The following is a 27,206-nucleotide window of genomic DNA, read 5'->3' on the forward strand; positions in this document are numbered from 1 at the left end:
TCCTGCTTTATTGTTCTCCATAGTTCTTATCACCATTGACATAACTAATTTTACTTAATTGGCTGTCTTTTCTTGTAAACTCTGTAAGGGCTGTGAATTTTTTTATTACCTAGAATTTTTATTTTCTAGGATAGTGCCTACACAGAGCAGGTACTCCATAAATATTTGTGAATGAATTCATAAAATACTTATAGAGGCACTACTGTGTGCCAAGCACCACCCTAACTCCAGGAGATAAAACTGAGCAGAAAAAAGACAAATTCCTGTCCTTAAGGAAAGGAACTACATTTTAGCATAATCGATACAATTAGGTAATACAGAGATGTATGGGAGCCCTGCAGGGGGCACCTAATCTGGATTTAGGGAGCCAGAGAGGGCTTCCTGGAGAAAGCATTGGCTAAACTGAACTGTGGCAAAGGAGAAGGACATGAGAACTCCAGACAGGGGGAAAAAAACACATTCAAAGAAATGAGTCATAGCCAGGAGCAGTGTCATCTCTGTAATCACGACTGTAATCCCAACACTTTGGAAAGCTGAGGCAGGCAGGTCACGTGAGCCCAGGAGTTTGAGACAACCCTGGGCAACATGGTGAAATCTCATCTCTGCCAAAAAAAAAATTAGTTGGGCAAGGTGGCATGTGCCTGTGGTCCCAGCTACTCAGAAGGCTAGGGTGGGAAGATCACTTGAGCTGGGTGCACTTCAGCCTGGGTGATGGAGTGAAGAAATTAGTCAAGAAAGACCATGGTATGTTAAGAAATGGCTTCAGCATTGAGTTTCTGGTTATGTTGTGTGTGTGTGTGTTTTAACTTAGTTATTTTTATTACAGTAAGAACTCTTAACAAATGAACTCTACCCTCTTAAATTTCTAAGTACACAATACGATACCATTAACTGTAGGCAAATGTTGTACAACAGATTTCTAAAACTAACAGCTCTTGTATAACTGACAGCATGGAGTTTGAAGGAAGAAATGAGCAAAGAAGAAGATGAAAAAGTACCCAATGACGGATCAAAAAGGGACTTATAAGCCATATTCACAAGTTTGGGCTTAATTCTGAGTTTCTACTGTAGGAATAGCATGATGAGATCTGTAATTTAGAAATATTGCTTGCATGATCTGATCTGTGTTCAGATCAGATTGGACAGGACAGGACAAGTGAAGAGATTCTAAATAGTTTCAAGTAGCTGAAAAGAAAGGACTTGGTGGCTTATTGGGTGTGTGAGTGAAATTCATGTTTCAATTCATGTTTTAATTGTTCACAGCTCAGCAGATATTTTTTTGAGCATATATTATATACACTTTCCCATGGGCAACTAGACATATAGCATGAAGAATACTATTCTTGTCCTCATGAAGTTCTCTCTCTAAAGCATACTTAGGTTTCATTTTCTTACTCTCCCATTAGACTGTGTGAGAGTAAAATATGCATAGATCTGGGGAAGGAGTTCCAAGCAAAGGGGACAGTGTAAGGGTGAAGAAGTTGAGCATGGCATGTTTAAAAAATGGAAAGAATGAAAGAAGCTACTAGTAGTAAGAGACTAAATTCAAGACAAAGATGGGGCAGATTATATAAGGCGAAGTCAAGAAAAGGAGTTTGGATTTTCTCTTAGAAAAATTGTTAGACTGTGTCAGGCAGGAGATCGATGTGATCTAATTTGTATTTTTAGATCGTCATTGCTGCTGGTGGAGAATTAACCTTTAAGGAGTAGAAGTGGATGTGGCTAAACAGTCAGGGGACCACTAAGTGAATGATGATGATGGCTTGAAGCCACTTGCTAACTGTGGATGTGGATAGAGCTGGTTTGATGCATTCAGTATATAAAGCCAATATGATTTTCTGAGTATTCATACCGGTGATAGGGGAAGGTAGAAAGAAAAAAAAAAGAGTCAAGAATGGTTCCTTAGTTATTGGCCTCAGTCACTGGGGGAATGGTTGTGCCATGTGGTAAAATGAAAAAAACTGGGGAAGAGAAGGTGTGAAGCAGAAAATCAAAGCACTCTGCTTTGGTCATGCAGAGTTGAGTTTGCTGTGAGACATCCAAGCAGAGCTTGGTATAGGTGGCTGAGTATCTGTGTCTAGAGTTCAACAGAGAGGCTGAAACTGGACTTATAAATCTTATCATATAGATGGTGCTGAAGGTCATTGTGTGATTAGATCACAGTGGAGTGGGTATAACTAGAAAAGAAAAGAAAACTGGAAACTGAGCCATGGGGCACAGCAGCATTCAGAGACTAGGGGAAAGAAGGCTCAGAAGGAAAGGCCAGTGTGGTAGAGGAGAACAAGAAGAATGTAGTATGTCCTGATAGCCAAGTCAAGAAAGTGTTTCAAGAGGGAAGTGTGACCCCTTGATGTCAGACATTCAGGATTCAGATCTCAGCAACTGAGTCACTGGTGATCCCATTCAGGGAGGGAAGAATCACAAGAGGAGGAACAATCTGGGAACAAATATATGAGTCATGTTTGAGCCATACTGAGCTGTGGGGATTTGAGGCACATTCACATTAGATAAGTAGGTGGTTATATGGCTGTGGAGTGGAGATGTATCTAGATTTGAGAGGTACATTTGAAAGTCCTCAGCATAGAGATAATTCTTAAAGTCAGAACGGTAGGTGAAATCATTCAGGGTGAATGTGGAACAGTGAGAAGAGACACAATGGCAAAATCCTGAGAACACTTTTGAGAGATGAGAGTAGATCCAGGAGCCCATAAGCCAGGAACACATAAAGGAGTCTGAAGACGCCCAAGGGATGGAATGAAGGGCAGAGGGTAGTTGAGAGCACCAAAAGGAGGGAGTGTCAGATTCTTCACTTAGTAAAAGAGAACTAAAATGTGTCTGCTGGGTTCAAAAACAGGGAATGTTTTTGATCCATTTTGATCGTGTTTGGGGAACAGAAACCAGATTGCTGTGAATCGAGGTGTTGAATGGATATTGATGAGATGGAGTCAGTGGCTAAATGCAGCTCTTTTCAAGAAGTTTGGCTTGAAAGGAAGTAAGAGGTGGAGTGACAGCCAAGGAGTGGTACATGTAGAATGTGAAAATAAGACAGCCAAGGATTGATCCCTCAGAAACACCAGCTTTCAGAGGGACCAAAAGAATAAGATGTATCCAAAAAAAAAAAAAACAGAAGGAAGGGCCAAAGAAGTAGAAGGGAAAAAAGACAGATAAATCAAGAGGGAAAATTCAAGGAGAAAGCGGTTAGCAATGCCAACTGCTGCAGAGAGGTTTAGTAAGATAAGAAGTCAGAAGTGGCGAGGCAATTTAGCCTTGGTGATCATGGCAAAGGGAGCTGTCAGTATTGCTGTAGCTTGAGGAATTAATGGGACCAAGATGCCAGAGGTAACTGTAGACTGATCTTCACAGGCTGACTCAGAAGAGGAAAAGATAAATAGCTACAGGGTCAGTGGGCATCGAGAATAAGGCCAGGACATACCTATATGGTGAAGGAAAACAGCAAGCTGAAAGGTATGAGGATCCAGGAGGAAAGTGGGATAGCTGCTGGAGAAGGGCCTCAGAGACAGCAGAAGGGAAGGGGGGGCTCCAAAGAACAGAGGGCAGAATCGCTTTCCCCCCAGTCAAGTCCTTAGGGAGAGAAACTGAGTGTCAACTGGAGGAAAGAAGTGCGTGTTCATTGGCAGCTGTCCACCTACACCTGGATATGGAGTATTTTGTTCACACTGTTATCCTCTGCATCTATAGCAATCCTGGTCACTAAGTAGGCATTTAATAACTTCTTTTGAACAAATAAATAAGTGACTAATATAAGGTAATAAAAATCTGATTTTTGCATTTTCCTTGCTCTATCACATAGGCTGGAGTGGAGTGGTATGATCCTAGCTCACTGTAACCTCAAACTTCCAAGCTCTAGTGATCCTCCCACCTCAGCCTCCAAAGTTGCTAGGACTACAGGTGCACAACAACATGCCTAACTAATTTTTGTATTTTTTGTAAAGACGGGGTCTCACTTTGTTGCTCAGGCTGGTCTTAAGCTACTGGCTTCAAGTAATCCTCCTACCTCGGTCTCCCAAAATGCTAGAATTACAGATGTGAGCCACCACACCCAGCGATTTTTGCGGTTTTCTAACAAAACCTGGAAATAAACCTAGAAATAGCCTCCAAAAAGTACAAGATGTTTTCCTCTAGCTTGTGAAATTGTTTCTTCCTGCTGTTTTAATGCTTGGAGAAATCAAAAGTAATGCAAAATTAATGCAGAATTAATATTTTATCAGAAAACTTTTATTTCCTTCAGCATGTGCTTTGAAATGTGTCCGTGCTTTAACGTTATTGTTAATGTTCCTGTGTTCATGAATTCTGTACGTTCGAAATACAAGTTAGAGTTTGGCTGACTTAAGACAACCACTTCTCCAAAAATACCCAAGGTGGCCACACAGTATCAGAAAACGAATGATTCTAATTCTTATGTGCTTTGTCTTATCACCTACACTTTATTTAATATAAAAAATGCAGAGAAACAACCCCAACCAGTGATTTTTCAATAGCCTCAGAATTTTCTCTCTCTCTGTCTCAGTACTCTCAATGTAAGAGAGAGCTCGCAGCTGCTAGATTGAGTTGAGGCTAATCCAGGCTAGGCAACGTTGATGACTGGATCCTCTATAGTTTCTTCTCTACCTAGGCCTTGATTACTTATGCTCATTTTATGTAAGGAGAATAGCAGGCCTGTGGTCACATCCTGGCTCTGGCATTGCCAGGAGACTTTGAGAAAGTTACTGTCTTTATAAGTCCATTTCCTCATCTGTAAAATGGGAAATATATGATCATGATTCAGGGAACCTGGCATATTAGGCATTTGGTAAATGTTAATTCCTTTCTTTTCACTTTTAGAATCTGGTTCGCTGATGATCAGAACTTGTTTTTAAAGCTGATAAAGTCTTTGATGATACCTGATGATCCTCAACAAGAAAGATGTTGTTCCCTGGGACAGCTCTGCTGTCACCGAAGGCAGATTTCCCCACAATTGAGCTAGAGAGCTGTGTCTAATTATCTGTATCTTCCGGTCACCTAGATTTCTAGGTACTTGTCCCAGATTTCAGTGCATGGCAGTGTCATTTTCTTTCTTTCTTTTCTCCTTTGAGAGCTGAAGCCAAAAAAGTAAAGTGAATAAGCTTGAGCAACTAGCAAGTTCGAATGACTGCTACAAGGGGACATATACAGTTTACACATTTAAATTCCTATTGTAGGAAAAGAAAAGTCGTTTGGTAAAAATATTTTTCTAAATCCAAAAAAATAGGACACTTCCTAGAAAGGGGCTGTTGTGTATAGTCAGCACAGTGACACATTTGATTAGCTTGGCTCTCTAGGACAATGTGATGGAAACATGGCTTTATCCAACATGAATATTTTAAGACAGTAAAACCTAAACATTAAGTTCTAAGGTATGGGGTTTGGGAGAGGAGAGTGTTACATAGCGCTGAGAAGAAAAAAAATCTTAGGGAGAGAGCGTAAGAGGGCTGGTGGCTGCCTACCAGAAAAGTTTGTTCCAGATGTAATACACTACTCCCTGGAATTACACTCCTGGTCAGACTTTTAAATGCCTCTGGGATGGTGACAAATCCAGGCCACAGAATTAAAACGGTTATTGGTTGTATGTGAATGTATGTTCCACAAACTATTTTCTACTCTCTTCAGCTGGACTGTCAGCCTAAGAAAGACTTCTAGGGTGTGTGTGTGTTTTACTGAAGTTTGTCTTTTTAAAGATCCTTCCCTATTAATACTTCGGTTTTACTCATCAGAGATGCATTTATAATATTGGTCACTTTTAGAAACATGGAGACTTGCCCATTAGAAGCAGAGGAAGGGAGAGTGGGAAATGTTCTTTTTCCTGGAATCACCTACTGGTTGCCTCAAGTTTAGCCTCTGACAGCTGGGCCACTTGAGGAGAGCTCTCTCCCTGTGATAGCCGGAGGGGAGTGTTAATGAGAAGCTGAAGGCTGGCAGAGGAGTCTCTTTTGGGCACAGACCATTAGAAAGAGAGATGAGGTCACCTCATTATGCTCTGCTGGAGTGGGAGGGTTTTTTTTTTAATTTTTAAAAATAAAGCATCAGCTTCCCTTGAAAACACCGATCTGACTCTTGTAGATTTTTACAGTCTCATACATAGTATGTGTTGTTTTACATATTTTGAAAAAAGTACAGATGCTCCTGGACTTATGATGGTATTACATCCCTATAAACCCATCATAAATAGAAAATACTGTAAGTCAAACCATCCTATGTTAGGGAACTGTCTGTATATACTCAAGAGAGGAACTTTGGAAACCACAGAGTTTGGGCGATGAAGTTGTGAAGATTCAGTTATCCCATTCAAAGATAACCACTGTTAACATTTTATTCTTATAGATTCTGATTTTCCCCATCCAGAGATTTTTATGCCTAGTACTATGATATATAGATATTTAATCAATAAACTAAATTTTACATGAACACGTATTTCATCTAAAGCAAGCATGGTATAGAAGGAATGTAAAAGGACTCCTGTTCTCCATATGATACCACCCAGGTCAGGGAAGACTTCCATTCCCTTCAAAAAGCTGAGATGATGGGAGAAAACTCTCTCTCTCTCTCTCTCTCTCCATCTTTCCATTCCTTACTTGCTCCACCCCAAAGAAGAAATAGCTAAATTCAGTATACAGTAGGGACTTTACCTCTTGGGGGGGTTGTGATACCTTAAAAGAAATATAAAAGGAGGGTAAAATATAATAAATACAGCGCTTCATTTCTGCCTGCTTTATGTCCCTTGCTGGAAAGATCCCTGAAACACAGAGTCCAAGACCTGAAGACCATTTACCCCAGGATATTTGGCTAATAAAGTTTAGGCTAAGTTAAATTGAGTGGGAAAAAGGTTACACTGCCTTCTCCAATCTAGGTCTAACATTAATTAAGCTGTTTGATTAATTAATTAAGCTGTTTGGTCTCCATTTGCTTCCTAAGGTCTTTTAGGTGAAGCATGTGAAATACAACCAATTTGACCTACAAATATGGCAATTTAAAATGGATCAAGCTATTATTTTCTGCCAGTTAAATCCTAGAAGAAATGAAAAGTAAGTGATTGGGACCACAGCATCCAACATTAAAGAAGAAATCAGAACATGTGGTATTTTAGACACAAAAGACAGCCTCTAAACAGACATTTTATTAGAATGTAAACATAATACTATACTCAGCTTTTCTGAAGGCAGTTAAGGGCCATAAGTTGAAGATAAAGAACAAGCCTTGCCAGGTTGTTAGATTTGTAAGTAGAAAATGGGAATGCTATGGAGATTTCCTGAAATGACTGTTCTTAATTTGCAGAGCAGTTTTCCCATCTTAGTTATCTAGATTTCCTTGTCATTTTCATCCATGTTTCAGAGCATGTAAGTCAGAAGACATAAAATACCATAATGTACTAACTTTATTACACTCTGAGTATTTTTTCGTGAGTTAAAGTAACTCTTTGAACAGGTAAAACTGACGTTACAAATGTGATCTTTTAGAAGAAAGCACTTCCTGCTTTCATGGAAAGAAGTAACCTACTGGCCTTTTCCTGCACTTCTGGGCAAAGCTAGTCATTCTTTTTAAAGTACAATAAATTTTGTTACTACTTTCGATTAATTGATGGAACTTTGCATAATCAACTCAGGAAAGTTGACAGTAGGCTAAAGTATAACATTTAAGGCTATGTGACTATCTAATTTTTCTAATGAAAACCCTCTATCTTGTTTATCTGACATCAGTGTCACTGTGCTTTGTTTGAAAAGGATAATTTATACCCAACTGATATTTTTTAGCAATAAATACAAATATCCAAATTCAAAATTTCATTTGAAACTTCATAAGAGTTTGGAGAAAGATACAGATCTTCGCCCAAAGCCTTCATTTAACATTTCACAATGAGATAATGGTTGTAAAAGCTCTTTGAAATCCCTGGAGATTTTCTTAAGAGAGAGAGGGATATTGAAGACTAAAAAATATGGCAGCAAATTTCATCTGGAAGAAAAATAGACTAGAATAGCTAAGATAATTTTGAAAACAATGAATAATGAAAACCAATTTGCCTTAGAAGACATTAAAAATGCATTTGTAAAGCTACAGCAATTAAAGCAACATGATACTGTTAATAGTGTGGTATATAATAAGGCCCTAACACAGATATTAATATATATAAACTATACCATAGAGAAAATATTGCAGACCAACAAGAAAGAGACTATGATTCAACAAATTCAGTGGAAAGTTGACTGTAATAAGAAACTGAATTAGCTATTAACTTAATTTCATGCAACAAAATATTCCAGATGAATTAAAATTTTAAATGTTAAAAAAGGAATTATAAATAAAGAACACATAGATGACTTACCATAGATGACTACTTCACTGATTTGGGGAGAGAGAAGAAGTTTTTTAAAATGAGCTTATAAATAAATACTTAAACCCATAATTTTTTTAAAGCTATAAAAATATTTTCAACAAATATAATAAAGGTCAACAGCCTTAATAATATATAAAGATATTTTATATATCACTAATACTAGTACTTCAATAGAAAGAGAAAGTTTTGCTTCATCAGTAATCACATAAGAAATTTAAAACAATTATACAAGTTTATATTTGATAGAAATTGGCAATAAAAAAGATAATGTCCAAATTTATAGAAGTACAGTAAAACTGGAACACTTATGCTCAGAAATGGGAGAAGTAAATCGCCACTAACTTTCTGGAGACAGTTTTGACAGTATGCATCAAGAGTTTTTAAAAGTGTATGCCCTTTAGACCTATCATTCTATGGTTGGGAATTTATCCTAAGATAATATTCAGAGATATAGGCAGAAGCTCATATTTAAATGTGTTCTTTGAAGCAGCATTTATAACTCAGAAGAACAGGAACAAATAAAATGGTCAAAAACAGAAAAATGGGCTGGGAGCTGTGGCTCACGCCTGTAATCCCAACACTATGGAGGACAAGGTGGATGTATCACTAGGTCAGGAGTTTGAGACCAGCCTAGCTAATATATTATTTATATATATATATATATATATATATATATATATATATATATATTTATTTATATACTAAAAATTCAAAAATTAGCTGGGCGTGGAGGCACATACCTGTAGTCCCAGCTACTCGGAAGGCTGAGGCAGAAGAATTGCTTGAACCCGGGAGGCAGAGGTTGCAGTAAGCCAAGATGGTGCCACTGCACTACAGTTTGGGTGACAGAATGAGACTCCATCTCAAAAAAAAAAGAAATAGGAAAATGATTAAGAACTTTATAAAAATATTGACAAATAACTTGTTTAAAAATGGGCAAATAATTTGAATAGATATTTTTCAAAGAAGATACAAAATTGGCCAGTAAGCATACTAAAAGGTATTTAATATCATTAGTCACTAGAAAAATGCAAATCAAAATCATAAGGAGATACCACTCCACACCCACCAGGATTGTGAAAATCTAAAAAAAAAAAAAAAAAATGTTGACAGGCTGTAGAGCCACTAGGACCCTTGTGCATTGCTGATGTGATTGCAAAATGGTGTGGATGCTGGAAAACAGTTTATCAATTCCTCAAACACTGAGTTACTATATGACCTGGCAGGGCTACTTCTCAATATCTACCCAAGAAATGAAACCCACATGTTGCTCATAAAAGGTTGCTTGAAAATATTCATCAACTGAGCAATGGATAAGTAAAACATGGTATATCCATACAATGCAATATTATTCAGCAGTAAAAAGGACTGAGGTATGATACATAAACAACATGGATGAACCATGAAAACATCATGTTAAATGAAAGAAACCAGTCACAAAGGGACACATATTGTATGATTTCATTCATATGAAATAGCCAGAACAGGGAAATCCATAGAGACAGAAAGTAGATTTGTATTTGCCAGGAGCTGCAAGGAGGGAGGAATGTAGAGTAACTGCTAGTGGGTATAGAGTTTCCTCTGAGGATGATGAAAAAATTAGATGAAATTAGGTAGTGATGATAGCTGTGCAACTCTATGAATACACTAAAACCAGTATTTGCACACTTTAAAGGGGTGAAAGTTATAGTCTGTATTATATCTCAAAAATGTTAAGCAAAATCTAATGATATGATACAGTATCTGTATTACAGGTTTAGGGTTTTTCATTTTTTTTAAAAAAAAAAAAGAAGGCAACTGTCCATGGGGTGTCTTTATCCCAAACTGGGAGTCCCTGGAGTGCAGGGGCAGTTTTACCTGCCTTGTCACAAAGCCTGGCTGTACCCAAATAAAGTAGTCACACAAGAAAAATTTAATAAATAAATGAATGTAGTGTTTCCTTATAGTATTATGAATGTCCTGAGGGAGGAAAGGATGTCTTCTTCGTCTGTGTATGCCTTCACTGTCTCCACTCAAAACCTGGGATTTAGTAAATGCCCAATAATTGTTAGCTGAATGAAAGAATAAACTTCTCCTGGCGTTATTCTTCCTCTAATTCTGCAGTTCTCTTGACTTCCTCACAGACATTCCACTAATTTCATTTAACCTATTTCTTCTACACAATAAGAATTTTATCCCTGTAACATTAGTTGTGTGTATCTATGCCTTTATCTGTGAATGTATTTAGTTGACTTACGTCTGTCTCTATAATGTCTTTGTGACTATAGCTGAATTTATAAAACTCTGAAAGTTACTCCATTGACTTGACTGCATGAGGCCAACTGGCACTTGACTGATGGTTGATGATGCAACATTTTTGACTTACACAGAACTCCATTGCACAATCACTATTATAAAGTTATGTAGTTGTGATAAATGCAGTTGTACTACATGACTCTCAAAACTGATTCAATGTGATTAAATAAAGAAAACAATATAAATCCTTTCCCCATGACATGTCATATAACCACACAAAACCCAACAGCCTCACCTGTGATGGGATAGCATAGCAGCTAGGACTCTCTTTCCTAAAACACCCAGAGGCCTTCTCCAACGCATATATATATATATATATATACACATATATATATATGCATATATACATATGCATACCCAGCATATAGTCGACACATTTTCTTTGTAGAAAATTTAAATTAAAGTGCACAATGTCAGAGCAACAGAACACAGGTCAGTAGGATTTAGGGCCCACGTGAATGCACACAGGGGCTGGGGCTTTGGGCTTTGGTAGACACTCAATAAATGTCAGCTGAATGAAGAATACACTTTTCTGGCTTAATTCTTTCTATAATTCTTCAGCTCCCATGATTTCCAAGGGGGATTTGCAGGAAAGAGCCAGGGAAACAAGAGGGTGAGGTTCCCTTGGGTATTGGAGGGAGGGGAGCTGTAGCAGCTGGCCACCCACTTGGCAGGAGTGAGGCAGAAGCACCAAGGACACCAAGCAGAGGACTTCCTCCCTCTGCTTCCTCTAACTCCTTCTATCCTACCCATGTGCCAGCAGTTGCTGGGGCATACCAGTAGTTGCCCAAAACCCCTGGTAGGGCTGCTAAGGGGAGACAGCCTCCCATCCCCATCCCATGCCACTGCTCCACAGCCTGTGCCTTTCCCTGCATCCCAGACATAGAGTTGTGAGCTCTTGTGGACCAAAGACTTGTAAAATATTCTGTAAAACCAGGATACAATTGGAAAGACCCACCAGCTGTAAAGAGTGTTTGCAGTCTGGAGGCAGATTTCACAGACACACAGTAAGTGTTCCATCTTCAAGAGACTATCCACTACTGGGACAGCTTCATGACCATGTTTGAGGGGGCAGGCACACATCATGATGAGCACACTTTCAGAAGTGTGGGTGTCTGAAGCCAGGTTGAGAGGACTGCTGGCAAAAGGAAGGAGTGTCCACAGGAGTCCAGAGAGAAGCTTCAGGGGATTTTGGCAGGAAGGGAGGAGTGGGATGTGACTGAGCAGGAGAGGGCATGACCAAATGTGATTAAAGGCTGCAGAGAAAGGTACAGTGGTAAGATGGTCAGAGATCAGCTAGAGTGAAAACGAAAAAGAGGTAGGGAGAGAGAGGGGAAATTAAATGATGCTTCAATCTTCCTGTACATATATACATAAAATTTTAATGCTATTTAATGTTGACTGTCTTCTGTTGTTTTAAAAGTAATGTCAACATGAACCTTTTTTATTGAAGTAACTTCTGGACGCTACACTTGAACTCTGATCTAGGAGTCCAGAAGCTAGAGTTTTAGGCCCAATTCTTTGCTCTTTTTTTTTTTTTTTTTTTGAGATGGAGTCTTTCTCTGTCACCCAGGCTGGAGTGCAGTGGCACAATCTCCACTCACTGCGACCTCTGCCTCCCAGGTTCAAGCAATTCTCCTGCCTCAGCCTCCTAAATAGCTGGGACTACAGACGCATGCCAGCACACCTGGCTAGTTTTTCAGTAGAGATGGGGTTTCACCATGTTGGCCAGGATGGTCTCAATCTCCTGATCTGGGTCTCAATCCACCCACCTCAGCCTACCAAAGTACTGGGATTACAGGCATGAGCCACCATTCCCTGCCAGGCCCAATTCTAATACTAATTTGCTTTTCTCTTAGACCATCTTCATGATAGCCACTTAAGTGGATATAGTTGTAACTTTCTTAAAGGGCTGTTGTGAAGATTTACTTTGTCTACCATAAAAATAATCTAATTGTTTTTACAAACTGTTAGTGTAAACAGTGCAACTAACTGTAAATGTTATTCCAAACAACAAGGTTCAAGCTGAGTAAAGTGTCTCTCACCTGTAATCCCAGCACTTTGGGAGGCCAAGGCAGGAGGATTGCTTGAGCCCAGGAGATGGAGAGCAGCCTGGGTAACATAATGAGATCCCATCTCTATTTAAAAAATAAATTTACAAAAGAAAACCTACAAAGTTCAAATAATAATCCTTGTGCTATCACCATGACTTTAGAGACTTTGCCCCAGCCATTGTGTACTGTGTGCCTCAGTGTCTTTTTTTGTTTATTTTGTTTTGAGACGGAGTCTCACTCTGTCACTCAGAGTGGAGTGCAGTGGTACGATCTCAGCTTATTGCAATCTCCGCCTCCTGGGTTCAAGCGATTCTCTTGCCTCATTCTCCCAAGTACCTGGGATTACAGGCACACACCACCATGCCCGGCTAATTTTTGTATTTTTAGTAGAGACGGGGTTTCACCATGTTGGCCAGGCTGGTCTCAAACCCCTGATCTCAAGTGATCCACCCACCTCAGCCTCCCAAAGTACTGGGATTACAGGTGTGAGCCACTGTGCCCAGCCATCTCTATCAATAAAATTAGAAAACAGAATCTTAGATACCTCTGGCATGTGTTGCCTGAGGATTCAGTGCATGAAGAGAATGAAATTAAATCCTTAGGGGAAAAAAAAGGATGCTTTGTAAATCTAGGAGTAATGAACACTTTTCTTTTCCATTAAATTGTTTTTAGTGTCCTTTGAGTTTTTTTCAGAACATAAGGTTGTTATAAAATATTTGTTTATGTTTTGGTATGGCTATTTTATAATTTCTTTTTAGATTCAGAGATGTACACAGAGGAAGTTAAATCTACTAAAAAGATTAATGACTATCAGGAGTTTTTTTTCTTTTTCTTTAATAATAGTTTCAGTTACAATGCTTCTCTTTTTTACTACTCTAAAACCACTTTGCTAAGGAATTAAGCTACCAGAAAACTATTGGAAAATTATTTTGTCAATATATTTTATGTTCTGTGACCACGGGGGAAAGCTGAAAGCAAAAATCACTAAAAAAGAATAGCCTGTTTACTAAGAGCCGCTGCCAAACAGTTTCTCTTCAATATTTACAGATGCCATGGTGAGACCTTCAGCTGTAGCAATTAAATATCCCCGTCATTGACCTTCACTAAAATGTTGTTCAAAAAAAATTATTATGACATAACTTCTGCTGATACCAACAATTTGTGTGACCTTGAGCATATGATTTCACCTCTCAGGACTTATGCATCCTCAACTGTTAAATAAAGGGGTCTTGGTGATTCTAAACTGGGGAGATACTGCCCTCCAGGGGCCTTTGCAAATGTGTAGAATGTTTAATGGTCAAGCCCCAGCAATGCCAACGGCCCTGCAGACAGTATGAGACAGTCTTGCAAAATGAATGCCAGTAGCAACCTTGATTATCTCTAGTGTCCCTTCTGACAGTCAGTGATACCACATGTCTGACCATTCGTTGATTTATTTAGCCACCAATTACCAAGGCCTAAGCACCAAGCTTCTCTCTCTCAAATGACCCAGAAACCCTGGCTCGATTGTATCCTTTTTTAAGAAAAATTATAATTATATTCTTCTTTCCCCTCTCTTCTTTCTAAAAGTTTGCACTTACCCACAGGACCACCTGATACTTACAAATAAGGATTTTCCAACTCAAACCATAAAGGGAATAGATCTCAGGACTCATCAAGTTCTTTGGGTTTCCTAATGACACTGAGAACCTAAAAGCTCACTTCAGCCCTCCTCAAAGATTGGATGTTGGCCTGGCTTGCCCTCAATAATTCAGGAATAGAGGCTTTCAGCTACACTGACTGAGGGCTTCCAGTTAGATAATGAAACCCTAACTCTGGAGTGTGCAGCTAAATATTTCGAATTGATTCAATCATTTTTCATTTTTAACACAAAATACCAAATGTTTTATGCCCAGTGAACAGTTTTCAAAGGGAAACAGAAATCTGCTAATATACTTCAATAGCATCTGAGGCTAGCTGTAACACCTACCTTAGAGCATATTACCACATCATTAACTAACATTGCTAATTAACTGCAGTGAGCAACTGTGTGCTATAGTACAATCCTACCTGCCACCACCTCTTTCCTGTAGCCCCTCCAAGAGTGCTGACCTTTGTGCTCAGCCCCCAGCCATCACAGTGCTACTTGGCATTCACATGGTTCTTCCTCACCTTATCATCTCAGCAACCCCGGAGACAGCTTACTATTCTGAGTGCTTGTTTCTTTTTGCAGAGGAGAAGACCAATGCACAGAGAAGCACAAGCATCTGTCCAGATCACAGAAAGCTCTGGGGTTTCAGAATGCTATTTGCAGTGCTAAGAAGCCACTCTGATGTTTGGGGATGCTTTGCAAATACACAAACCTTTTCCAGCCTTCGATGAATCTTGGAGACTCCATTTTGATGTTTCTGATCATTAAAAATCTTTGTACGTGTTTGTTCAGTAACTCTTATTGAACACTCCTCCTAAGCGCAGCAGTGTTCTGATGTCAATAATCCTGTATTAATTAAGTGCTATTACAATTGGAACTACAGAGGAGAAGTACAGGGTTCAACAAAAACATCAAACAGGACTTGACCTAGCCTGGGGATCTAAGAGGCTTTCCTGAGGAGGCAACTTATAAGTGCAGGCCTGAAGGAAAAGGAGGAGGAAGTTCAAGCAGTGGAGCACTCCAGAAGGAGGGGTGTACGTAAGTGAAGGCCCTGGGGCAGGGAGGTTTGTTCCATGTAGTAGAGGATGTTAGCTCAGTCTAGGTGGCAGAAGTAGGAGAGGGTGACATGAGTAGATTTGAGAGATGTTTGGAATATTAAATTGGCAGGATTTGGCAATCAATAGGATATAGACAATGAAAGTGAAGGCGTATTGAGGATCTCTGCCCTACACTGGCAGCTGGATGGTGGGGGCACTTGTGTAGAATTCTAGCAAGGAGATATACTGGGCAGCTGGACAAATCACAAGTTCCTCATGTGGTACCAGGAACTTGAAGTTCTAGGTGACGTCGCTTTGTCTAAGAGAGACCCTGTCTTGGATAGTGTATCCAGAGGTCTTACCACAGTGTGGTGAGTCTCAGTTAGTTCCATGGAGCCCAGAGCATGTGTCTGAAAGCAGGGTTATAGACCAGCAATGAGAGCTTCGTAATTTATGAATTACGTTCATGTGTAGTATCTCTGAGGTTCATACTGATCTTTGGGGAAAGTTGTTATCTTCATTTTGCTAACAGAAATTTGAGGCTCCTGAATTTGTGATTTGCCCAAGGTCACACAGCTATAAACGAGGATCTCTTCTGGCTCCCAGCACGGGGTCTTTTCATTTCATCACATTATCTCTCTACATAATAGGAGCAAATTCTCTACCAATTCCTTGGACTTTCATGTCAGATGGAATCCATTGGTACAAAATATATAAAAATGAAATCAAAATTTTTTGCTATACTCTATTCAACTTTCTTTTTAAAAATTTTTTTCTAGTAGTTTTTTAAGTATTTGTACTTTTTAGACTCATGTTTGTATTTATATTTAGAGCAATTTTTTATTTTAAGAATGAAATAACAAGAACAGATAAGTTTTACTGGTAGCAGAAAGACAGTTGTTCAGGAAATATTAAATTCAACTTTTGTCTGAATTCTAATAATTTATAAAACATTAGAAGGACCTCTGCACCCTCACCTCCCATTCCCAGATCTATCATAAAATAGGGTGACAGTGTAAAAAGGCTGAGTGTCCTCTCCCCGAACCACAGGTGTCCTATGGAGCATGGCCTGGCTCTGAAGAAGCAGGAGGCAGAGCTGCCCCAGCACTGGAGCCAGGAGAATCTTCGCCGCCAGCCTGTCTTATCAATTTGCCTTCTCTTCTCTACCTCAAAGTATGGGGGATGTTTACAATTAAGTAAATAAATAAAACTAATTTCCACTTATTTCAGAGTCTGTTTTAACTACATCAAGTCAGGGTCTACACAAAATCTCAGGTTCAGGGGAAAGACAGAACCCTTTCTGCAGAGCTAAATTACTTTCCCCTGTTACATGGAAAGCTTCCTCCTGAACCTCCTCTTGTTGTTTACTTTCCTCCCTCCCAATAGCTCCTGGACTGTTTTGTGATCCCAGTCGTGATTTTGCTCTCCTGGTTCTTCCTGCTGATCCGGTACAAGGCTGTACATTTCATTGGCATCGTCGTCTGCATCCTGGGGATGGGCTGCATGGTAGGAGCAGATGTGCTTGTGGGAAGGCATCAGGGAGCAGGTGAGTCTTCAGTTGTTCACCAGGTTCCTTACCTCTGCAGGTGACGCCAAGGTGAGAAGTGGAATGTGCATAGTTGTGTGAAAACAAGGACCTCAGGAACGTGGATTTCCCAGTGTTTGTGTCCTATTCATGTTTGTTCCCCACATCTATACAGGGCACATCGGAGGTGCTTAATGCATGCTTCTTGAGTGCATCAAGAAGATGTTTTGGAGGTCAATCCATTCCTGAACCAGCTGCCTGGCCCAAGCCCTGGTCCTTGTGGTCCTTGTTAGAGTTGGTGGTAATGAGTTCTTTCACCCCTGAGCCACAGGGCCTTCCCCATATTTCCCCAAACCCAAACCTTTCTCTGTCAAGCCAGCAAAAGACTGAGCTTTCAAACTACTGGGTGAAGATTGGTTTACAGGCCTACGAGTGAATAAAGTTTGAGGACTAGATTAGGAGTGCTCCATAATTTTAGGAGGGAGAGTTAAGTTCAGTCTCCTCACACATCGTTTTTTATTTGTTTTGGGAGGAGGGGTTATTGGTTTCTATTAGAGTTTATAAACCATAAGGTAAGCTGCATGATTCCCACTCATCAAAATGCTGCAAATCTGCTGAGGGAGCCAGGGTGGTTTCCAGAGTACCCTTTTGAAAGCATCGCAGTTCTTTAAGATGTACTAAAATTTTTGCTACAAAAGGGTTTTTGGAACAGAAAAAAAAATGACCTTCTTTGTTAACATTAGAAATGGGATGGAAAGTACCCACTTTTCTATAGTTCTTGGAATTGCCCTTTCTTCTAGGAAATTAGATGATAAAAGAGTAAAAGTGGACCATTTCTCTTTATGAGACAAGGTCACGAGAAGTCTCTGAAACGATGTTGTGTATGTTGTACCATAGAACTTTATAACTGAAAAGGACCTTGTTCAGCTCCTTTATAATTGATATATGCAAACACCAAGATCCATGCAACCCAAGTGAGTTGCCCAAGGTCACAGCTGACAAAGCAGACACTGGAACACAAGCCTCCTGGCCTCCAGGGCAGGCCTCTTCTCTCTCCCATGTTGCTGGGAGCTGAAGATACAACACAGAGCAAAAGAGAGCCTCAGCCTCACAGATTCATGCCACATACACAACACTATTGTCCCCACTTCAATAGAAAGTCTGAAAATACATACCTTGGTGTTTCCCAGTTTCTCTTCTATGAAACACTGGTTCCATGACATAGCAATAGATATTATATGAAAGGGCCAATATTAAGCTATAAATATGTTGTAATCTTGATATGAACAATCTTTTGGAGCAGTCAGGTGATATTTTTGTCTGATACAATGTGACCAGTTGTTTTAAAGTCATAATTTTATTTTTTTGAGACAGTCCACTCTGTCACCCAGGCTGGAGTACAGTGGTGCAATTTCAGCTCACTGCAACTTCCACCTCCAAGGTTCAAGTGATTCTCCTGCCTCAGCCTCCCAGGTAGCTGGGATTACAGGTTCCTACCACCATGCCCAACTAATTCTTATATTTTCAGTAAAGATAGAGTTTCACCACATTGGCCAGGCTGGTCTTGAACTCCTGACCTCAGGTGCTCCACTGGCCTCGGCCTCCCAAAGCACTGATATTACAGGCATAAGCCACCGCAGCCAGCCTAAAGTCATAATTTAATTACACTTTCTCAACTTTCCACACACTGTGTAAACAAAGAGTAAGCAGAAGCATGTACCCTCAGTTATGAAAACGCTACCTTCATGAACCCCAGCCACTCATCTTAGCTGTCATCTTGCATTTGATAGTCTACTATAAAGATAAACATTTAAGCCTGGAATGTTAAGCTAATTTGAATTGATATCAGTAGATTGTATTCATTAATCCTGTAAAAAATGTCATTTTGATTTGAAATGGAGTGTTAGAAAAGAAGCAAAACTACTTAAGAAAAAGAAAGTAAGTCCATTTGAGAGTCTTTCCAAAGTGTCATTTTTAAAAAACAATGTAGATGTGGCTAAAACATACTGGAGTGGAATTTGGTTTGTTCGTGTGAATCTGTTTAAGGCTCACAGTATCGTTGCTTTTGTGATATACAAAGCACCAGTGTTAACAGAATTAAGCTTTATCATTGTGGAGCACCTTCTGTGCTATTGAAATGGTGCCCATGTGCTTAGAATAATGTTTTCAGACCAGCCCAGATATAGGATCCAAAGGCTCATTTTATAAAATCACAATTGGAAATGCTCTGCCTCTATAAAAATATTAAAGTAGGCAGCAATTTAAGCTATCCTAAAGAACATATTGTTTTAAAGACAACCTACTGGTTTTGAGGTCAATAGAATCCTAAAATTGTTGTCTATCATCAAAAATATTCTTTTTTTTTTCTTCATCTCTATGGCAGAGTTGGTTTAATTGCATTAATCAGCCAGGGTCACAAAACTTTTCTAAAATACTGCAGGTACTCACCAGAACATAAATCAGACATCCAAGTCCATATAAATTGTCATCACCAGGCCAGACACTTTCGGAAATCCCAGTGACTCAAGAGGCCAAGGCAGGAGGGTTACTTGAGGCTGGGAGTTCAGCCTGGGCAACATGGTGAGACCCCATCTCTATAGAAAAAATTAGCCAGCATGGTGGTATGCACCTATAGTCCTAGCCACTTGGGAGGCTGAGGCAGGAGAATTGCTTGAGCCCAGGAGTTCAAGGTTACAGTGAGCTATGATTGCACCACTGCACTCTAGCCTGGTCAACTGAGCAAGACTCTATCTCAAAAAAAAAAAAATCACAATAATAATAATAAAATTATCATCACTGTATCAACAATTTTGCACAGGAAAAGCGACTGTCTTACTTCATACTTTTTATAATGTTTAATCTGTTTTACCTTTGTTTTATACACACATCAGTGACATGTTCTGAGCATAACTTTCCCCATGAACATTGTGCAAAAACTGCTATCACCATGTCAGCTATCTACTGCATTAATGATGCATAAAATACATTAATATATTTATATGTTAGTAATCCAATATGTTATAATTTCCAATTAACTAGATACAAATTTTAGACACAAAATATTAGTCTTAGAACTTATACTTTTTATTATATCAAATACTTCATTATATAATATAATTGGATAAAATTATGTTCTGGTTAATTTATGTTAAATTAACTAAATTTTTATATATGTTATATGTATATGTACCCACTTTCAAATGACTTAACTGACAGATAATTTACCAGCAAAATTACAATAAATAATATTTCATCTTTTTGTTAGTGATAACTTAGAAAATACTTCTGAACTTGTGGTTACACAAAATTGTGTTATAATTATCAATAATTATTACTGAATTGGTGAAAACAAAGTAGTGATAAGTAGATTTCTTACAGTCAAAGGCCAGTTAACAAAAGGGGCCATAACTGTGTGGAGTTTGAAAAATATTGGTAAGAATATTGACTGAAACAGTGTGTCCTCTTTTTAGGACTTTGAAAAGGTACATTGATGCTTCCCTAATTTCTATGAAAATATTTCATTATGGTTTCGCTCTCTTCAATTCCTTCTATAAAATGTTTTATTAACCAAGAACAGTATTATGCAGCACTTCCACACTTCACCAGTACAATAATTGATACTCATAATAATGACCCCCATGTTATCACAAGATTCTAAAATGTCTTCTGAGTGAAAAGAGACTGGATCATGTTCATTATAATTTTATAATTTTAGTTAGAGATATGTTCTATTTTATGAGTCATTCTTCAGATGAACTACTTAAAATTAAAAGTTTCTCATTATTTTGCAGTTGACACTTAAAAAAGATTAATCAGGTTGCCAGAGATTTCACATTCTGTCATAGCAACCTTAATTTTCCTAAAAGATCTGTCCAGGGAACTCTCACCAAGCCTGGTTTCTCATTAGGGCCTCATCAAGTTCTCAGCTCATCTCCTGAGCAGTGATGCCTAACTCCCCATGAACCCAAAGAGAGCTTCCAGCTCTCACAAAATCACACTCTCAGCTCCATTCCCTTGAGGATGACTCCAGCAGGATGCTACCTTCTGGGTCTCTTCCCCTCTCTCTTCAATCCTTGACAGAAAAGGAAGTTGCCTTAGAAAAATTGGCAACATTTAGAGATAGAATCTTCCTTGGGGACCACATGCCAAGGTCTTTCCTCAAGCCCTGCCCAGATTCTGTGGTGTGAAGCCACTACCTAGAGAATGCTCAGTGCTCCCCACTGAACAGTGAGAACCCAGGCTCATCAGGGAATCCAAGGCTAAGCTATTGTGAGTCCTTTTCTTAGAATCACGCTGGAGTGAGCACCCTTGCCATTCTGAACTTGCGCTACTCCAGAGCTACAGGGCAGCTGAGCTCCTGCACTGCTGACTTATGCAGCACAGAGCCAGAGACCACTTGGGTATAGAGCCCCCAGTGAGGCCATTCTAGCTGCCTATCTCTACTCTCCTCCTTTCCTGGCTCCATACTTCCTGGAGTGGGAAGTTTGCCCAATTCTAGGAAATACCTGGGTAAAGCATTTATTTTGTTTTAAATCAATCAAAATTGAGTTTATTTTTATTTTTATTTATTTATTTTTTGAGACAGAATCTCGCTCTTTCGCTCAGGCTGGAGTGAAGTGACATGATCTCGGCTCACTGCAAACCTCTACCTCCCAGGTTCTAAGGGATTCTCCTGTCTCAGTCTCCCAAGTAGCTGGGTTTACAGGCGCCTGCTCCCATACTCAGCTAATTTTTGTTGTTTTATTAGAGACAAGATTTTGCCATGTTGGCCAGGTTGGTCTCAAACTCCTGACCTTGAGTGATCCACCCCTTTGGCCTCCCAAAGTACTAGGATTACAGGCATGTGCCACTGCACCCAGCCCAAAATTGAGTTTAAAACAAAAAGAATTTTTAATGAAAAAAATGTTAATGTGATAGTGAATTACATATATTTACACTCTTAAGTTACTTCAGGGGAGTTGAAAATTTCAACCCATTAATCCTTTCACTCTCATTTTCTAACAATTAAATATTTTGCCCATGGTCAAAATGGAGTCTTGATGGCTTTTGTTGTAGCTTCCCTCCCTGAATAGCAGAAGGTGGAAATTTATATGCTTCTGTTTGTTCTACACCATATTCACTAAACTGATGGAAAGTGCCCTGAAACAAATGTAACTTATACATCTATTACCATATACCTGGACAGAAGATAGTGGGCTTTGTGAAGAGGGTGTGATCTGGAAGAGACTGATCACTTTCTTAGTCAAGAAGACTTCTAATTGTGTCAACATAGGCAGTCCTTTTATATCAGAACATGTCTAATGCACAGATAAACAAACTTTACTAAATCTCAGTTGGAAATTGCAGAACTTCTATAAAAATGTCAAAATAGAATAGACAAGGGAAGCTCAATTTGCTGATACTAGAGTCTTGCTAAGAAAGTTTTAATGATGCTCCCTCTGTTTGCTTGGTTGGTTCCTAGGGGAAAATAAGCTGGTAGGGGACCTTCTGGTCTTAGGAGGAGCCACACTCTATGGTATCTCTAACGTCTGGGAAGAATACATCATCCGAACCCTGAGCCGAGTGGAATTCCTGGGAATGATTGGTCTCTTTGGAGCATTTTTCAGTGGAATTCAATTGTGAGTAAAATAACAAGAAGTTTAGATAATAGAGAGACCGACAAGACTGATTATTACAATTTTTATTCTTGGGATGTAAAAATCAAGGCTGGAATCCAGACACCAGCTTCCTGTACAAAGGATTCATGAAATCTGCCAACTCATTATCTTTATTAGTAAATTTCCTCCAAATTAAAGAAGTTTAATGTAAACTTTTATAAAACATTGAAAATAATTTGCAAGAAAGCATTAGAAGCATTAGGGCTGATTCTCCCAAACCAATGAGTGGGGTTTACTTAGAGAAGTAGAAAAACTAAGCATAAATGCCCCATTCAATGAATTTTCAAAAAGGAATATTCTGTATACTCATGACAACCACCAATAGAAAACTTAAAGTTTAAAACTATGCTTTTTTAAATGTGTGATTTTACTGCCCATGGATTTGCAAGAGTGAAGCATATTCCAAATTTATCTCTTAGAATAAGGTGAAGATGTAATACAGACATTCACTAAGCATCACAAAGTCAAAAGCACCAGTTTTGTAATAATTCTACAGCTGGAACATCTAAGTCATCAATGACTTGTCTCAGAATTTGTTATGAGAATAAGTTTCAATCAGAGCATAATTTCCAACAGTAAGGACCAATATTTTAGCTTCACGTAAGACATAAAGAATGATAGTATAACCTCCAGTCAAATTTTATGAAATCCCTTTCTACAAACAGGTAATTCTGACTTCACCAATCTCTTTCTATAAAGCAAGCACTTTGTAACTGCCCTGGTTTGGTGTCTGAAATTATTTATGGAAGATGTTTTGGCATCACCTTAAACAGGTTTTACAAATAGCCTGTTTTCAACAATCCTCCAAATTTTGGTGTCTTGAGTTATTGGTGGAAAACTTCACAGCAAACAAGGCAGAGTCTGAGAAGGATTTATTTGGAGTTTATTTTAAAAGTGATGGCATTTTAAAGCTCCTAAATTTGGTGCTTCCGCTTTGTGAGAGGAAAAGAAATTACCATTCATAGCCAACGTTTTGTAGATAGATGGCTTCTTTTATGGGTTATTCTTCTTGGGTTCAAAAAATATGTTCAGAGACCTAGTGCTCATTTGCTTCAGTTATAGTCTATTAGAGTTGAGTGTTCCCTTTGGGGTCACTGCTGCCAAAATAATGGGAGTGTCATTAGGGTGTGCTTGGCAAGTTCCATATTGAGGGCTCACTGGAATCAAAGTACTGCTGGTGGAGCAGTGCCGTGCCAGTGTCACTTCCCCATTCTCTTGTAGATCAGTGGTTCTCAAAATATGCTCCTCCGACATCACATGAGCACTTGCCAGAAATGCACATCCATGGATCTCACCGGATCTCTGAATCCAAATCTCTGGAGACGGGACCAGGAAACAGTGTATTTTAATGCACTCTCCAGATGGCTGTCATGTACATTTAACTTTGAGAACCATTGCCCTAGAAAATGCTCAATCAGAAAATTGATTAAACCTGCAAGCACAGCCATTTTCTGAACCTCACCGTTTGCTTTTCAGAAAGCATCTGTCAAGCAGAAACAAAGGCTGCAGACCGACTGTTTGGGTGAGAAGGGCAGGAAGGGTTGAGCTCCCCAGGGCCTCCTGGCACACCCTCACACACTGACCAGGTTCTTCAGGGATAAACCACAGGCAACCTAATTAGAGTTGCTTCTGCGTGACCCAAAATTCTTTCTGAAATTCATCTGGTTGCATCATTATTTGTATAAATCTGATAAGTGAAAAAAAAAAAGAATGTAGAATGCCTTCTAATCTTGCTTATCAGATTTGTTTTCTTTGAATTTTCAGAGCTATAATGGAGCACAAGGAGCTGTTAAAGGTGCCCTGGGATTGGCAAATAGGTAAGGAGTTGGCTCACCTAAGATGCTCTTTTATTAACCTGAGAAATGTGTTTGAAGAATGATGTGGGTCAGGGTGGAGCACCAACAAGGAAGGGATTTAGAATGATAAAGGACAAGGGAAAATGAAATCCTTTTGTCATTTCAGGAAATCCTGCACATTCTGAGAGACTAAATTGTATGATTCATAGTGTTTCCTTCTGCCCATTATCATTGCCAAGATGCCATTAGGGGAGACACAGAAGTGTGTTAGTAGGTTAAAGACCAGCAGAAAGGAAAACCGGCCTGAGGCAGTGGTAGCACATAAATGACAGCAATTTGCCTTAGCCAAGAAACACTAAACTGATGTGACCATTAAAAGTGCTACTTGGGTAAAGGGAAAAAACCAAACTTAACAAAAAATCATGAAAGGAAACAATGAAATGGGCATTCTGGGCCCATAAATACCTTTCAGAAGGGAGCAGTTTGCACATAAGAAATGGTTAATTGATCTTCAAATGGACTTTGAAAATACCAACCACACTTTGAGCTAGTTAATAGTCATCCAGGACTTCTCAGGTTCCACCTGTTTCTAAAATCACTTTTCTCAAAGAAATTTAGGACAAAGATTTAAGATCCTAGGAGATGCTGTAATGATCAATCTCGGCAAGCCCTAAAAGGGACTGACATTTAATAATCTCAGAAGGTGTCTCCACAGGGAGCACAGAACCTGACTTACGAGATTGCATGGAAAATGTGTGCAGAGTGAATGCAAGTGGCAGGGACTGGGCTACAGACACTGAATCTGGTTGCTTGAGCCATCTCCAGCTTATATGAGCTTTAATACAACTTCACCAAATTCCATGTCCATAAGGAAAGACAATAAAAACATAAACTCCCATGAGTCACTTTACCTACCTATCCCCATCCCCTAAGCACGTAAGGCTAACTTGCTGCAGACATCATTCCCTCCGAAGGCACACTGTGAGCCACAGAATTGTACCTGACTCTCCCTAGGGGGTCTGTCTAGTGACTTCAAGGGCTGACCAGCCCTGTGTCTCAGAGTCCTGCCATTTAATTTCTCGCTAGTTTTGCTATAGAATGATATAATTAAATGAAAATCAACAGGGCAAATGGGGAGAGAAGAAGAGGGCAACAGGGAAAGGAAACCAGTTGGAGGTCACAGAAAGCATTTGTCTTTGTGACCCTCAACACCAAAAAGCAAAATGTTACCTGTGCTTGGTAGCACTTCACATGCAGTGGTCCTTGAGCATAAATTAACTTGATATTAATGGTAATAGTAATGATCAAAAAGACTTTGTCCTCAAACTCTGTGGATGCCATGTGCGTATCTACTAAGGTTCTGTTATAATTCAGTGTTAAATGAGTCATCAAAAGGTAGTTTTATTCTGAACTCTCATATTGCTATTAAAACATCAGTCCCCTGTAGTTGAAGATGATGAAGGACAGTGTAAAAGGAACAGATTACGAAGCCATCCATTTAATTTCTGATTGGAAATGAGGCCAGAGTGGCCTCTATAGCACAGTAGGGTGACTATAGTTAATAATTTATTGTGTATTTCAAAATAGCTGAAGAGATTTGGAATGTTCCCAACACACACACAAAGATGATTCAGTGGTTGAGGTGATGGATCTCCCAGTTGCCCTGACTTGATCATTACACATTGCATGCATGTATCAAAATATCACATGTAACTCATAAATATGTACAATTATTATGTATCAATACAAAATGGCCTCAAAGGGGAATCAAATACTCATCTTCCTCTTTCTGAAGCATTTGTAGGGTTGTGTTTGGGATGTGTTTACACTTCCTTGGTCCTCATTATCTCACCCTGACCTTCTGCAAGTTTCTGTTGTTAGCTTAGTACAAGACACATGGCATGCAGGGAATAAATGTTTACTAAATGAGCAAATGAATGAATGGCAAGCAACAAAGATGATCCTATTCTTCCCTTTCTCATCTTACAAAATACAGACAAAAGGGAAGCAGTGGAGACAATGGCAGGAGACTTTAAGCTTGACACTGCACCTTCTTTCTATGGAACTGGAAGATGGCCTAGCAGCCACTGCAATTCATGGGCCAGAGAGGCAGGGAGATATCAACGGAAGGTCAGCACCTTCTCAAACCCACTCCACACTCCTTGAGAAGTCACCTGAGAGGCCAAGCTCTGATTAGGAGACCAAAATCCAAAAGGTCTTCATTTCTCAGCATCTGTCAATGAATTTCTCTGCCTTCCCCCTCTCCACATCAGTAATCTAACCTCATACAATCTCCTGGACAACTCATGTAGTTGCCATTTTATCAAAGTGGAAAGATTTTTTTTTTCCTTTGGGATAATAAATATGTTTTCTATTTTCTTAACTTGAAGTCACTTTTAAAAACAGATTTTTTTTCTTTTCCTACAACACTGGTCCATTGCAAAAACAGAACAATTAAAAGCAAGCAATAATAGTTCTTGTTGTTTATTTGTATTCCGTTGTTTTACTCTACTGAACAGAAAGACTGGTTGTGATTATCGAATCAGTAAACTCTAGTAAAATGTATGACCCAATACAGCTAAAATACCCTCCTGGGGAGCAGGAATGTTAGAGTCACATTCATAAGCCTAATAAACAACTTAAACATTCCCTCTATCCCATGGGTCATACTGTGCTAAAGGATGTGTGAACAAGTGTAATCGATGTGAAAGTCAAATGTCAGAGAAAAGAAAAATTGCTCTGCAGGTCAGTGAGCTCAGGCTTGTGGTATGCAGGGGGCTTCTTTGCCTTTGGTTGTGGTCGATGCTTGTCTTGGTTTTGGTTTTAGTTTTTTTCCTGGAGGCCAAA

The 27,206-nt window shown here is 39.2% G+C and overlaps 1 protein-coding gene across 3 annotated transcripts in view; it reads left to right on the top strand.

The window, feature by feature from the left end:
- The window catches only part of SLC35F1 (solute carrier family 35 member F1), a 425,248-nt gene that overhangs the window by 340,115 nt on the left and 57,927 nt on the right, over nucleotides 1-27,206 (top strand). For all 3 annotated transcript variants that reach the window (XM_002746904.6, XM_078369979.1, XM_078369980.1), the window contains exons 4-6: nucleotides 16,768-16,927; nucleotides 22,368-22,524; nucleotides 24,328-24,380. In XM_002746904.6, the coding sequence (XP_002746950.3) occupies nucleotides 16,768-16,927; nucleotides 22,368-22,524; nucleotides 24,328-24,380 (370 nt within the window). The remainder of the gene's footprint in view (nucleotides 1-16,767; nucleotides 16,928-22,367; nucleotides 22,525-24,327; nucleotides 24,381-27,206) is intronic.

The sequence above is a fragment of the Callithrix jacchus genome, chromosome 4 (assembly GCF_049354715.1).
Source record: "Callithrix jacchus isolate 240 chromosome 4, calJac240_pri, whole genome shotgun sequence".
NCBI lineage: Eukaryota > Metazoa > Chordata > Mammalia > Primates > Cebidae > Callithrix > Callithrix jacchus.